The sequence below is a fragment of the Mustelus asterias genome, chromosome 18 (assembly GCF_964213995.1).
Source record: "Mustelus asterias chromosome 18, sMusAst1.hap1.1, whole genome shotgun sequence".
NCBI classification, from domain to species: Eukaryota; Metazoa; Chordata; class Chondrichthyes; order Carcharhiniformes; family Triakidae; genus Mustelus; species Mustelus asterias.
Genome location: NC_135818.1, coordinates 33,002,228 through 33,015,070, shown reverse-complemented (window position 1 = coordinate 33,015,070; position 12,843 = coordinate 33,002,228). Strand labels below are relative to the sequence as shown.

General features: G+C 43.3%; 1 protein-coding gene across 3 annotated transcripts in view; it reads left to right on the top strand.

Moving 5' to 3' along the window:
- Window positions 1-12,843, top strand: part of strn3 (striatin, calmodulin binding protein 3) — a 342,931-nt gene that overhangs the window by 155,644 nt on the left and 174,444 nt on the right. The window contains exon 8 of one of the 3 annotated variants that reach the window (XM_078233699.1): window positions 3,950-4,060. The exons of the other annotated variants lie outside the window; for them this stretch is intronic. Within the exon in view, the coding sequence (XP_078089825.1) occupies window positions 3,950-4,060 (111 nt within the window). The remainder of the gene's footprint in view (window positions 1-3,949; window positions 4,061-12,843) is intronic. 3 annotated transcript variants of the gene reach the window in all.

The following is a 12,843-nucleotide window of genomic DNA, read 5'->3' as shown; positions in this document are numbered from 1 at the left end:
ATCTGCCTCTTGCACTAAATCTGACGTAAAAATAATTATTATAATTCTAAGAATGAAATATTTAAAGCTACTTTGTGAAATTATAAATTGGAATGTTGCAAAACTAAATAATGTCAAGTCATTATATTATAACATAACAAAGTCCAAACTTGCAGTTACTATTGTTTTTTAAAAAACCTTGTCTTTCTTTAGCCATATCATTATTAATGCTGATCCATGGTTATTTGGTTCTGAATTTCCATGGTAAATATCCACCTAAAATGTGTATGCGACAGTAAATGATGAAATTGTACTGAAGCATAATATAATTTTACTATTAATTTCTAAACCAGTGAGATTTTATAAAATTTTACCTTTTGATTACTTATTCAAAGACTCCTTCAGAACTGAGAAGCAACGCAAATAAATAAAAGGGTCATTACAATAAAGTAATATTTTTTTAAAATGTTCAATTATTTTTGGTTGGTGGTACTATAAATTAGTGTTGTGTATTCATATCTGATTTAGCTTTTCCACTTAACTGAAACTGCAGTCCAGAGATAGCTGTGATCAGTTTTGTACTTGCAGGGCCCACCAATCCCAGTGGGCTGGAAATGTGACAATCATCACCTCAATCATTTTTTTTAGTGAAGTGGATGGAAAATTAATTTTACGACGCAGTGAATAGATCCCCATCTTAAAAAGATGCACTTCTCTTTGGTAATAATTATCCTTCATTTTTGGCATTTATTTCCTCTATATTAAGTTTGTAGGCTTTATTTCTCCCATTGTTAATTTTAATCTTTAAAAACAAACCTTACACAACTGAAACAGCTGGGAACACATTTGTTGCAACACAAAACAGTTTTGACTATAGGACTTAACTGAATTGGCAGAACCTGCTAAGGGATTGTAAGAACACAAGAAATAAGAAGTATGCCATTTGACCTATCGAACCTGCTCTGACATTTGATAAAATCATGGCTGAACTTGGAAACAGCGCCTTCTAAGAAATTTACACATTTGAATGCAGCCACCTCACATTCTGCTAAACTCCAGATAACATAGGCCTATTCTTCACAATCCTCACGGGACAGCCATCTCATGCCAGCAGTCAATGTCAAAATCCCATATAATTTGCAACAAGACTTCTCTATTCTTATAATCCAGTCCCCTTGCAATGAAAACTAATGTCCTATTTAAAGTCAAAGGTTTGCAGCATGGAAACAGGCCCTTCGGCTCAACTTGTCCATGCCATCCCTTTTTTAACCACTAAGCTAATTTGCCTTTCTAATTGTTTGTTGGGCCTACATGTAAACTTCAGTGATTGGTGTACAAGGAAACCCAAAACCTTCTGAACATCAGCATTTATTAGTCTATCATCTTTTAAAAACAATTGTTCTGCTTTTCCATTCTTCTTACGAAAGTGGATAATTTCACTCTTATCTAAACTCCACCTGCCACCTTATTGTCCAATCGATCTATATCCCTTTAACAGCCCCTTTGTGCCCTCTTTATTGATGACTTGGACATTGGCTCGGTCAAAGAAGACAAAGGGTAGCAGTGGAAGGGTGCGTTTCTAAATGGAGGGCTGTGACAAGTGGCGTTCAGTGCTGGGACCTTTGCTGTTTGTAATATATATAAATGATTTGGAAGAAAATGTAACTGTTTTGATTAGTAAGTTTGCGGATGACACAAAGGTTGATGGATAGCGGATAGCAATGAGGACGTCAGGGGATATAGCAGGATACGGATCGGTTGGAGATATGGGCGGAGGGATGGCAGATGGAGTTTAATCTGGACAAATGTGAGTTAATGCATTTTGGAAGGTCTAATACAGATAGGAAATATACAGTAAATGGCAGAACCCTTAAGAGTATTGATAGGCAAAGGGATCTGGGCGTACAGGTACACAGGTCACTGAAAGTGGCAATGCAGGTGGAGAAGGCAGTTAAGAAGGCATACAGCACGCTTGCCTTCATCGGCCGGGGTATTGAGTTTTAAAATTGGCAATATTGCAGTTTTATAGAACCTTAGTTAGGCCGCACTTGGAATATAGTGTTCAATTCTGGTCACTGCACTACCAGAAGGATGTGGAGGCTTTGGAGAGGGTACAGAAAAGATTTGCCAGGATGTTGCCTGGTATGGAGGGCATTAGCTATGAGGAGAGGTTGGAGAAACTTGGTTTGTTCTCACCAGAGTGACGGAGATTGAGGGGTGACCTGATAGAAGTCTACAAGATTATGAGAGGCATGGACAGAGTGGATAGTCAGAAGCTTTTTCCCAGGGTGGAAGAGTCAATGACTAGGGGGCACAGGTTTAAGGTGCGAGGGGCAAGGTTTAAAGGAGATGTACGAGGCAGATTTTGTGCAGAGTGATGGGTGCCTGGAACTCGTTGCCGGGGGAGGTAGTGGAAGCGGATTCAGTAGTGACTTTTAAGGGGCGTCTTGACAAGTACATGAATAGGATGGGAATAGAGGGATATGGTCTCCGGAAGGGTAGGGGTTTTAGTTCAGTGGGGCAGCATTGTCGGTGCAGGCTTGGAGGGGCCGAAGAGCCTGTCCCTGTGCTGTAATTTTCTTTGTTCTTTGACTTTCCCATTTATCTTTGTATCATCCCCAAACTTTGGTATATTACACTTAGCTTTTTCATCTAATTATTAATTTGTAAATAGCTGAAGCACTAGCTCTGATCCTTGCACTAGTTTAATCCTGCCACGGCGCGGTGATCAATTTATTCTGGTTTTCTGTCTGTTGACTAACCCTCAATCTCTGTTAACATATTACCCCAGTCCGATGAGAGGCCTAATCTTGTGGCACTTTATCAAATTGCTTTGGAAGCTCAATATACTATATCCGTTGTTCGCCTTTATTTACCTTGTTAGTTAAACCTTCAGAAAATTCCTACTAGATTTACCAAACACAATTTCCCTTTCATAAAACTGTGCAGGAACCAGAGCCAAAAGAAGAAAAAGCTGAATGTGCTGCCTTGAGCAAGTCCAAAATATTGTAAGAATTCAATCCTACTGACAGTGCTGATAAGTACTGCGATCTATTTCTCTTCTCTCCTCATCTGTCTTCCATTTCCTTCCCTTCCCTATGACTCCTAATATTCTATTGTTACCTGGCTTATGTTGGGTCTCTTTGAGGTTGTCACAATATAAGATGTAAAAAAGCAAATTCTGAATAGAAGGAAATTTCAGGCCTATCATCAGGAAACATTCTAAAAGGTCTAACTTCTTGCAGAAGTACAGTTCACAGAATCATAGTAGAATTTCACTTAGATTGCACTCATAAAATTGTTCATAGCTGCTCTAATACAAATCATTCAGATTCTATTAAGATTTTATCATATTCTACACTCTGTATAAATTTTGCAGCCGTTCTATCATAAAATCAATCTTTCATTTTCTTTTCTTTCCAACTTTTCTGGACAAACATAAATATAATTTTAATATATACAATATTTGAACTATTATTCAATTATTCATATCATGTGGTTCTTCCAACAATTAAATACGTGGACTTCTTTCTACTATTTGATTGAAAAATGGCTGTATTTTTCCTTCCTTGAAAAAATGTTGCCAATCGTGCTCACACAAGTTCACATTTATCCCTTGAAGCTGATTTGTTAGCAAGGTGAAGCGAGAACCCTCCTCGTAAGCTTGTGTTCAATTTATTGACATGCTTTCTAAAACTGTTGGCTGTCTTGTGCTTTGCTGTTTTGGATGCAGTGGCATGAAATTGCTAGACTTGAAGCTTGCATTGTCCATTAAGAATAAGGTTTATAATAAAATAATAATTTGCTTCAAAATGACGTTATAATTTAGAATTGTGTGTAAAAGATTATATGATAATTCTTCTCCAGTAGCTTTTTAAAGGCTGTGATTAAACTACTAACCTTCATGAAATAGCAGCAGCGACTGCTTGCATTCCAATTTGCTGATTTTTCAATGATGTGCTGCATGTAGACAAGGATGACTTCTCCCCATCTTCGGAGGTTTGGGCTATAGACAAGGGACTAATAAGTAAACTGAAGGAACAATACAAGAAGGAGCGGAAGGGCAAGAAGGGGGTCAAGAGTAAGTGCAGATAATTCTGAATCATGTAGCATGACATTCACATTTCTTTTTTTACATTGTTCAAACATCTGTCTTTCATCAGCTTTGTTTCTGTTTGTTAAATACTTTTCTTCACTCTAAAGAAATTATAGATCAGGGGTGCAACGAACAGTCCTTTCGTTAGTGGGGTTACAGTTTTTCCTGTTTGTAATATGGAAGTTTCATTGGCAACATGTATGGAAGTACTCTGATATCTGTAGTTGGGTGATTCAGAAAATCTTACTTTTTACCCTGTGGTTTGAAACTGTACAGTTCAAATCTTGAGTCGCAGAAATTGGCCTTTATTAAGAAGAACCAGTTGGAGAGATGAAAACAAAATACTCTAAAAACTCAGCAGTCCTGTCAGCATTTGTGGTAATAAATACTGAAAGTTTTGAATGTAGAAAATTGTCTTATTGCTTCAAGTATTGAATGTGGAATGTAAACGACTCATAGCTTGGAACAAAACTAAAATGCAGCACGTGGAAACTAACATTACATGGTAATGAGTCAAGTATTGCATGCATTTCATGCTAACCTATTAGAAGAGCATGCACACTTATTTATGCGGTTTTGCTGATATTCTCTAGGGGATGTGTGTGTCCAGTTCTGGGTGAGATGGAACCTGTACAGGCTGGATAGGTTGCACCTGAAGAGAGTTGGGACAAATTTCCTTGCAGGGTGATTTCCAAGTGCTATTGGGTATGGTTTTAACTCAGTAAGAAGTTTAACAACACCAGGTTAAAGTCCAACAGGTTTATTTGGTAGCAAAAGCCACACAAGCTTTCGAGGCTCTGAGCCCCTTCTTCAGGTGAGTGGGAATTCTGTTCACAAACAGAACTTATAAGACACAGACTCAATTTACATGAATAATGGTTGGAATGCGAATACTTACAACTAATCCAGTCTTTAAGAAACAAAACAATGGGAGTGGAGAGAGCATCAAGACAGGCTAAAAAGATGTGTATTGTCTCCAGACAAGACAGCCAGTGAAACTCTGCAGGTCCACGCAACTGTGGGAGTTACAAATAGTGTGACATAAATTCTGATTCTAGGATCGCATGATAAAGACTCAGGAGGAAAAAAGCAGAAATATTTATGTGAAATAGTGTGACATAAACCCAATATCCCGGTTGAGGCCGTCCTTGTGTGTGCGGAACCTGGCTATCAGTTTCTGCTCCGCGACTCTGCGCTGTCGTGTGTCGCGAAGGCCGCCTTGGAGAACGCTTACCCGAATATCAGAGGCCGAATGCCCGTGACCGCTGAAGTGCTCCCCAACAGGAAGAGAACAGTCTTGCCTGGTGATTGTCGAGCGGTGTTCATTCATCCGTTGTCGCAGCGTCTGCATGGTCTCCCCAATGTACCATGCCTCGGGACATCCTTTCTTGCAGCGTATCAGGTAGACAACGTTGGCCGAGTTGCAAGAGTATGTACCGTGTACCTGGTGGATGGTGTTCTCACGTGAGATGATGGCATCTGTGTCGATGATCCGGCACGTCTTGCAGAGGTTGCTGTGGCAGGTTGCAAGACGTGCCGGATCATCGACACAGATGCCATCATCTCACGTGAGAACACCATCCACCAGGTACACGGTACATACTCTTGCAACTCGGCCAACGTTGTCTACCTGATACGCTGCAAGAAAGGATGTCCCGAGGCATGGTACATTGGGGAGACCATGCAGACGCTGCGACAACGGATGAATGAACACCGCTCGACAATCACCAGGCAAGACTGTTCTCTTCCTGTTGGGGAGCACTTCAGCGGTCACGGGCATTCGGCCTCTGATATTCGGGTAAGCGTTCTCCAAGGCGGCCTTCGCGACACACGACAGCGCAGAGTCGCGGAGCAGAAACTGATAGCCAGGTTCCGCACACACAAGGACGGCCTCAACCGGGATATTGGGTTTATGTCACACTATTTCACATAAATATTTCTGCTTTTTTCCTCCTGAGTCTTTATCATGCGATCCTAGAATCAGAATTTATGTCACACTATTTGTAACTCCCACAGTTGCGTGGACCTGCAGAGTTTCACTGGCTGTCTTGTCTGGAGACAATACACATCTTTTTAGCCTGTCTTGATGCTCTCTCCACTCCCATTGTTTTGTTTCTTAAAGACTGGATTAGTTGTAAGTATTCGCATTCCAACCATTATTCATGTAAATTGAGTCTGTGTCTTATAAGTTCTGTTTGTGAACAGAATTCCCACTCACCTGAAGAAGGGGCTCAGAGCCTCGAAAGCTTGTGTGGCTTTTGCTACCAAATAAACCTGTTGGACTTTAACCTGGTGTTGTTAAACTTCTTACTGTGTTTACCCCAGTCCAACGCCGGCATCTCCACATCATGGTTTTAACTAACAGGGTTGTGGGAACAAAGAGGTTATATTAATGAGGAACGCAAAGATGCACAGAATTTGTAACAAGCAGATAGCACTAGAGTTTGGAAATACTAAGGTTGAATAAGAGCGGATGTAATAAAATCAATATTAGGATTACTGTATATGAACATGTAGAGTGTCGCAAATAAGGTTGGAGAACTATGATGCAGCCAGCCACATGGAATTGTGAAAATGGACACATGGCTCAAAGGAGAGGTGAACTAGGTATTAAATTTCCCTGTATAGAAGATATTCAGGAAAACTATGGAAGGAAATAAAGGAAGAGGGGCAGCAATATTGTTTAAGGGGAAGATTGCAGTGCTGGAGAGAGAGGATGTACAAGAGGGGTCAAGGACAAAATCTATTTGGCTAAGAAACCTTTGAGGTATCATTACATTGCTTGATGTGTTATCTAGGCCACCAACTAGTGGGCAAGATGTAGAGGAACAAATTTGCAAGGAAATTAGATAAATGCAATAAGTATAGAGAATTATAATGGGGGGAACTTTAATTATCTTAGTATAGACTGGGATAGTAACAGTGTAAAGGGCAGAGAGGGGCAATAGTTCATAGACTGTTCATGAACTTTCTACATCGGTATGTTTCCAGCCCAGTGAGAAAGGAGGCATTGTTGGACCTGATTCTTGGAAATGTGTGGGATCAAATAGGGAAACATTTACCGGGACAGTGATCGTTCTATCATAAGATTTCAGTTGGTTACAGAAAAGGACAAGGAGCATTCTAGAACAAGAATAATTAATTTGGGGGAGGATGAACTGCAAATGAGCGCGGGGAAAAAAACCTGGTCCAGTTGAATTGGAATCAAAATTTTCACAGACAAAACTGTAACTGAACAATGAGCTTCCTTGAAAAAGGAGGTAGTTGGGTCCAGTCAAGGTACATTTCCACTGGTGAATAAGTTGGAGTAAATAAATCGAGAGCTCCCTGAATGCTGAAAGTGATAAGGGTAAGTTTTTAAAGTTAATAAAGTTTATTTATTAGTCACAAGTAAGGCTTACATTAAAACTGCAATGAAGTTACTGTGAAATTCCCCCAGTTGCCACAGTCCGGCACCTGTTCGGAAACCTAACCAGCACGTCTTTCAAAATGTGGGAGGAAACTGGAGCACCCGGAGGAAACCCATGCAGACACGGGGAGAACGTGCAAACTCCACACAGACAGTGACTCGAGCAGGAATTGAACCTGGGTCCCTGGCACTGTGAGGCAGCAGTGCTAACCACTGTGCTATAAGCTGAAAAAAACATGCATAAATGTATGTCAGGTGGATAATATGGGGATGATTCTCCACTGTCGCAAACTGCAGATAGGTTCAGCGCTGGCCCATTGAATTGTGCATGAGGGAATCGTGGTTGGCGTCAAACTTATTGCAATTCTCCTGGCCCACTCCAGCCACGAGCAGGTTCCCACCCAAGGTGAGCAGGGACTTCATGAATACACTTAAAATTGAATTCACCTCTCTTTACCAGGTTTGAGGCTGGATTATCCAGCCTGCCCTTTCTAGCCACACAAAAAGTGGAGATCACTCTTAATGTGGTGATCTTGGGTAGCTTTCAGTTAAAATCTTCATTCTTGTCTGTGTACTGTGAAACCTTTGACGTGGCCTGGTCACTTTACTATCCGTGCCTCCTGGCACCCGAAAGTTATCAAGATCACTGCAGCACTCCATTCTAGAGAAGAGATTCCCTTGCTCTCTCACAGAAGCTCCAGGTGTGAGGAGACTCCTTTGAAGTCCTCTAACTGACAGGAGATGTCAAATTTTATTAGGGGGATTCCCTTCTGTAACCTGGATGAGTGGCATGTGCAGCCTGGTCACTTTCAACTGCTCTGATTGACAACTCCAGAGCAGATCAAACAGCCAAAGGCAAAATATTACAGATACAGGAATCTGAAACAAAAACAGAAAATGCTGGAGAAATTCAGGTATGACAGCATCTGTACAAAGAGAATAGAGCCATTGTTTCATGTCTGGATGACCCTTTGTCCCAGCTCTGACTCAAGTACTTCCTCTTCTGTTATTGTGGTGTTTATAAACAGGTTTATTCTTTGACCTGAAGACGTTGGCTGACTTTTCCCATAGCGAGTCATCTTCAACCAATCATGCTAGAATAGCATGCCTGTACTAGATGTAGCTTTCAGCCATTGAAGAGGCTGGCACCACTCCCCCTGACACCATGGCAGTCACTGCACTGCCAGGGTGGCACTGCCATGGTAAAAGGGGGCAGTGAAAGCCTGTTACTGCTAACGGGGTTCCTGAAGCATTCAGGGCATTTGCTCTCCCCGTTTGGGAGCGTGTCTCTTGTTGGGGTGGGTGTCAGTCCTCCAACTGGGGGTCGGTGCGGTTCAGGTCACACTCATGCCTGCGTGGTGGGGCTGCAGGGGTGGGAGGTGACCCAAACATTTAATGGTAGGTTGCCCCTCTGTTGAGAACCTCGCAGTTTCTCTCTAAGTCCCATAATTCATCTTCATTCTCTTGGGTGAAGACGGATGTGAAGTATTCATTCAACACTCTACCAATGTCCTCTGGCTCCACCCACTATCCACTAGTGATAGTGGATATCACTATCCATCTGATAGTGGAATCAGATTAGCTGTTCTCCAGTCCTCTGGCACTTCCCCTGTGAGAAGTTTAACAACACCAGGTTAAAGTCCAACAGGTTTATTTGGTGTGGCTTTTGCTACCAAATAAACCTGTTGGACTTTAACCTGGTGTTGTTAAACTTCTTACTGTGTTTACCCCAGTCCAACGCCGGCATCTCCACATCATGACTTCCCCTGTGTCCAGAGAGAAAGTATAATTTTGGGTCCTGCAATCTCCTACCTTGCCTCCTACGGCAGCCTGATACGCAATTCATCCAGACCTGGAAACCTGCCCACTTTTAAGCCTGCCAGCACCTCCAATACCTTGTCACTCCCTACATCAATTTGCTCAAGAACCTCGCAGTCTCTCTTTCCAAGTTTTACTATGTTGTGATCACTATCATTAAAATGCTCAACCACCTGTCCAGCTTCATTCCCCGAAATTGTGTCCAGCACTGTGCTGTCCTTTGATGGACCTTCTACATATTGACCTAAGAAGTTCTCCTGTACACATCTCAACAAATCCACTCCACCCAAGTCCTTAACACTATCACAGAAAGTGCTGGAAAATCTCAACAGATCTGACAGCACCTATGGAAAGAGAATAGAGCCAATGTTTCAAGGGGAAGGGTCATCCTTATTCAAAGTTGGCTCTATTCTCTCTCCACAAATGTTCTCAGACCTGCTGAGCTTTTCCAGCATTTTCTGTTTTGGTTTCAGGTTCCAGCATCTGCAGTATTTTGCTTTTATATTTCTCTTAACACAATGTCTGTTCTAATTAATGTTCGGGAATTAATGTTCGCCGCAATACCAGAAGGACGTGGAGGCGTTAGAGAGAGTGCAGAGAAGGTTTACCAGGATGTTGCCTGGTATGGAGGGTCTTAGCTATGAGGAGAGATTGGGTAAACTGGGGTTGTTCTCCCTGGAAAGACGGAGAATGAGGGGAGATCTAATAGAGGTGTACAAGATTATGAAGGGGATAGATAGGGTGAACGGTGGGAAGCTTTTTCCCAGATCAGAAGTGACGTTCACGAGGGGTCACGGGCTCAAGGTGAGAGGGGCGAAGTATAACTCAGATATCAGAGGGATGTTTTTTACACAGAGGGTGGTGGGGGCCTGGAATGCGCTGCCAAGTAGGGTGGTGGAGGCAGGCACGCTGACATCGTTTAAGACTTACCTGGATAGTCACATGAGCAGCCTGGGAATGGAGGGATACAAACGATTGGTCTAGTTGGACCAAGGAGCGGCACAGGCTTGGAGGGCCGAAGGGCCTGTTTCCTGTGCTGTACTGTTCTTTGTTCTTTGTTGAAATTACTGAATACAAAACCCTTTGTGTTTTTACACACCTGCAAATTGTGCACATATTTGCTCCTTAATTTCCTGCTGACTGTCTGGGAGTCTAAAATAGACACCTAGCAATTTGGCCGCTCCTTTTTTATTTCTAAGCTCTACCCACAAAGCTTCATTTTGATGCCGACTCAAAGATATCAGGGGTGATCTTACCAAACAATTTCTAGATAGCGAGCGTGAAGTGGTAATAAATGTTGGTGTATTTGAGTTACTTTATAGATGTGTTCAAAGTTGAATTGAATGCTCTTTTGAAAGGAGAAGGACAATTGAATTACTGGACAACAGTTTGAGAATTATGGAGAGAAACAAATGTGCTGCCGAGAATTGCGATGGCCCGGAAAATTGAGTGTTGGGTGCCAAATTCATCGCGATGCTCCAGCCCACCCTGCCTGTCCTTATTGAGTTTCCGCCTAGAGTGGGCGGCAACTCAATCATTATGTAAACCTGCTAATTGTAATAGAATAACGCATTTGACAGCCCATTGACCAGCACCATTCACCTGACCCTCCAGCAGGAAATACACTGGGGTGGATTTTGGTGCTGGTAATGACCAGAATGGGCCTGGCGTGCTGGACCCCGAGGTCCAAGGCAGCATCATCAACCCATCAGAAAAAAGAGGCCATCCACCTCCCACCACTCAAATAATATTTCACCCCTGCCCCCAAAGCATGCAGGCATGAGGTTGACACGACCCCCACTCAGACCCCCACCCCCCTCAGGCCCCCTTCAAGCTAAGTGTCTTGCCAGTGTCAGTGGTGCACTATCCCCTGGCCTGTCACTTTGGGCCCCGATGGTGGTCAAGGAGCATTTGCCCTTCTGCCATTGCCAGCCTGCAGAGCGAGGTTCCCCCGAGAATCCTGGGGGTTGGGTGGGCTCAGGCTGGAAGCAAGGGGATGAGCTTGGCATGGACCGCTGGGATGGCAGTCCTGTGGCTGGATAGCTGCTTCAAGCCCAGCCAGACTTGAAGATCACCATGAATCAGTGATTTCATGATGTGGAGATGCCAGCGTTGGACTGGGGTAAACACTAAGAGTTTTAACAACACCAGGTTAAAGTCCAACAGGTTTATTAGGTAGCAAATGTCATTAGCTTTCGGAGCGCTGCTCCTTCGTCAGATGGAGTGGATATCTGCGCTCAAACAGGGCATACAGAGACACAAAATCAAGTTACAGAATACTGATCAGAATGCGAATCTTTACAGCTAATCAGGTCTTAAAGATACAGACAATGTGAGTGGAAGGAGCATTAGGCACAGGTTAAAGAAATGTGTATTGTCTCCAGACAGGACAGCCAGTGAGATTCTGCAAGACTAGGAGGCAAGCTGTGGGGGTTACCGATAGTGTGACATGAACCAAGATCCCGGTTTAGGCCGTCCTCATGTGTGCGGAACTTGGCTATCAGTTTCTGCTCAGTGACTCAGCGCTGTCGTGTGTCATGAAGGCCACCTTGGAGAACGCTTACCCGAAGATCAGAGGCTGAATGCCCGTGACCGCTGAAGTGCTCCCCCACAGGAAGAGAACAGTCTTGCCTGGTGATTGTTGAGCGGTGTTCATTCATCCGTTGTCGTAGCGTCTGCATGGTTTCCCCAATGTACCATGCCTCGGGACATCCTTTCCTGCAGCCTATCAGGTAGACAACGTTGGCCGAGTTGCAAGAGTAGGTACCGTGTATCTGGTAGATGGTGTTCTGGTCGTCGACACGGATGCCATCATCTCACGTGAGAACACCATCTACTAGGTACACGGTACCTACTCTTGCAACTCTGCCAACGTTGTCTACCTGATACGCTGCAGGAAAGGATGCCCCAGGCATGGTACATTGGGGAAACCATGCAGACGCTACGACAATGGATGAATGAACACCGCTCGACAATCACCAGGCAAGACTGTTCTCTTCCTGTGGGGGAGCACTTCAGCGGTCACGGGCATTCAGCCTCTGATCTTCGGGTAAGCGTTCTCCAAGGTGGCCTTCACGACACACGACAGCGCTGAGTCGCTGAGCAGAAACTGATAGCCAAGTTCCGCACACATGAGGACAGCCTAAACCGGGATCTTGGGTTCATGTCACACTATCGGTAACCCCCACAGCTTGCCTCCTAGTCTTGCAGAATCTCACTGGCTGTCCTGTCTGGAGACAATACACATTTCTTTAACCTGTGCCTAATGCTCCCTCCACTCAAAATGTCTGTATTTTTAAGACCTGATTAGCTGTAAAGATTCGCATTCTAATCAGTATTCTGTAACTTGATTTTGTGTCTCTGTATGCCCTGTTTGAGCGCAGATATCCACTCCATCTGACGAAGGAGCAGTGCTCCGAAAGCTAATGGCATTTGCTACCAAATAAACCTGTTTGACTTGAACCTGGTGGTGTTAAAACGCTTATCGTGATTTCAGGCAGCTCTTTGATTAACATCTTCATTCCAGCCTGTCAGCTCTAAA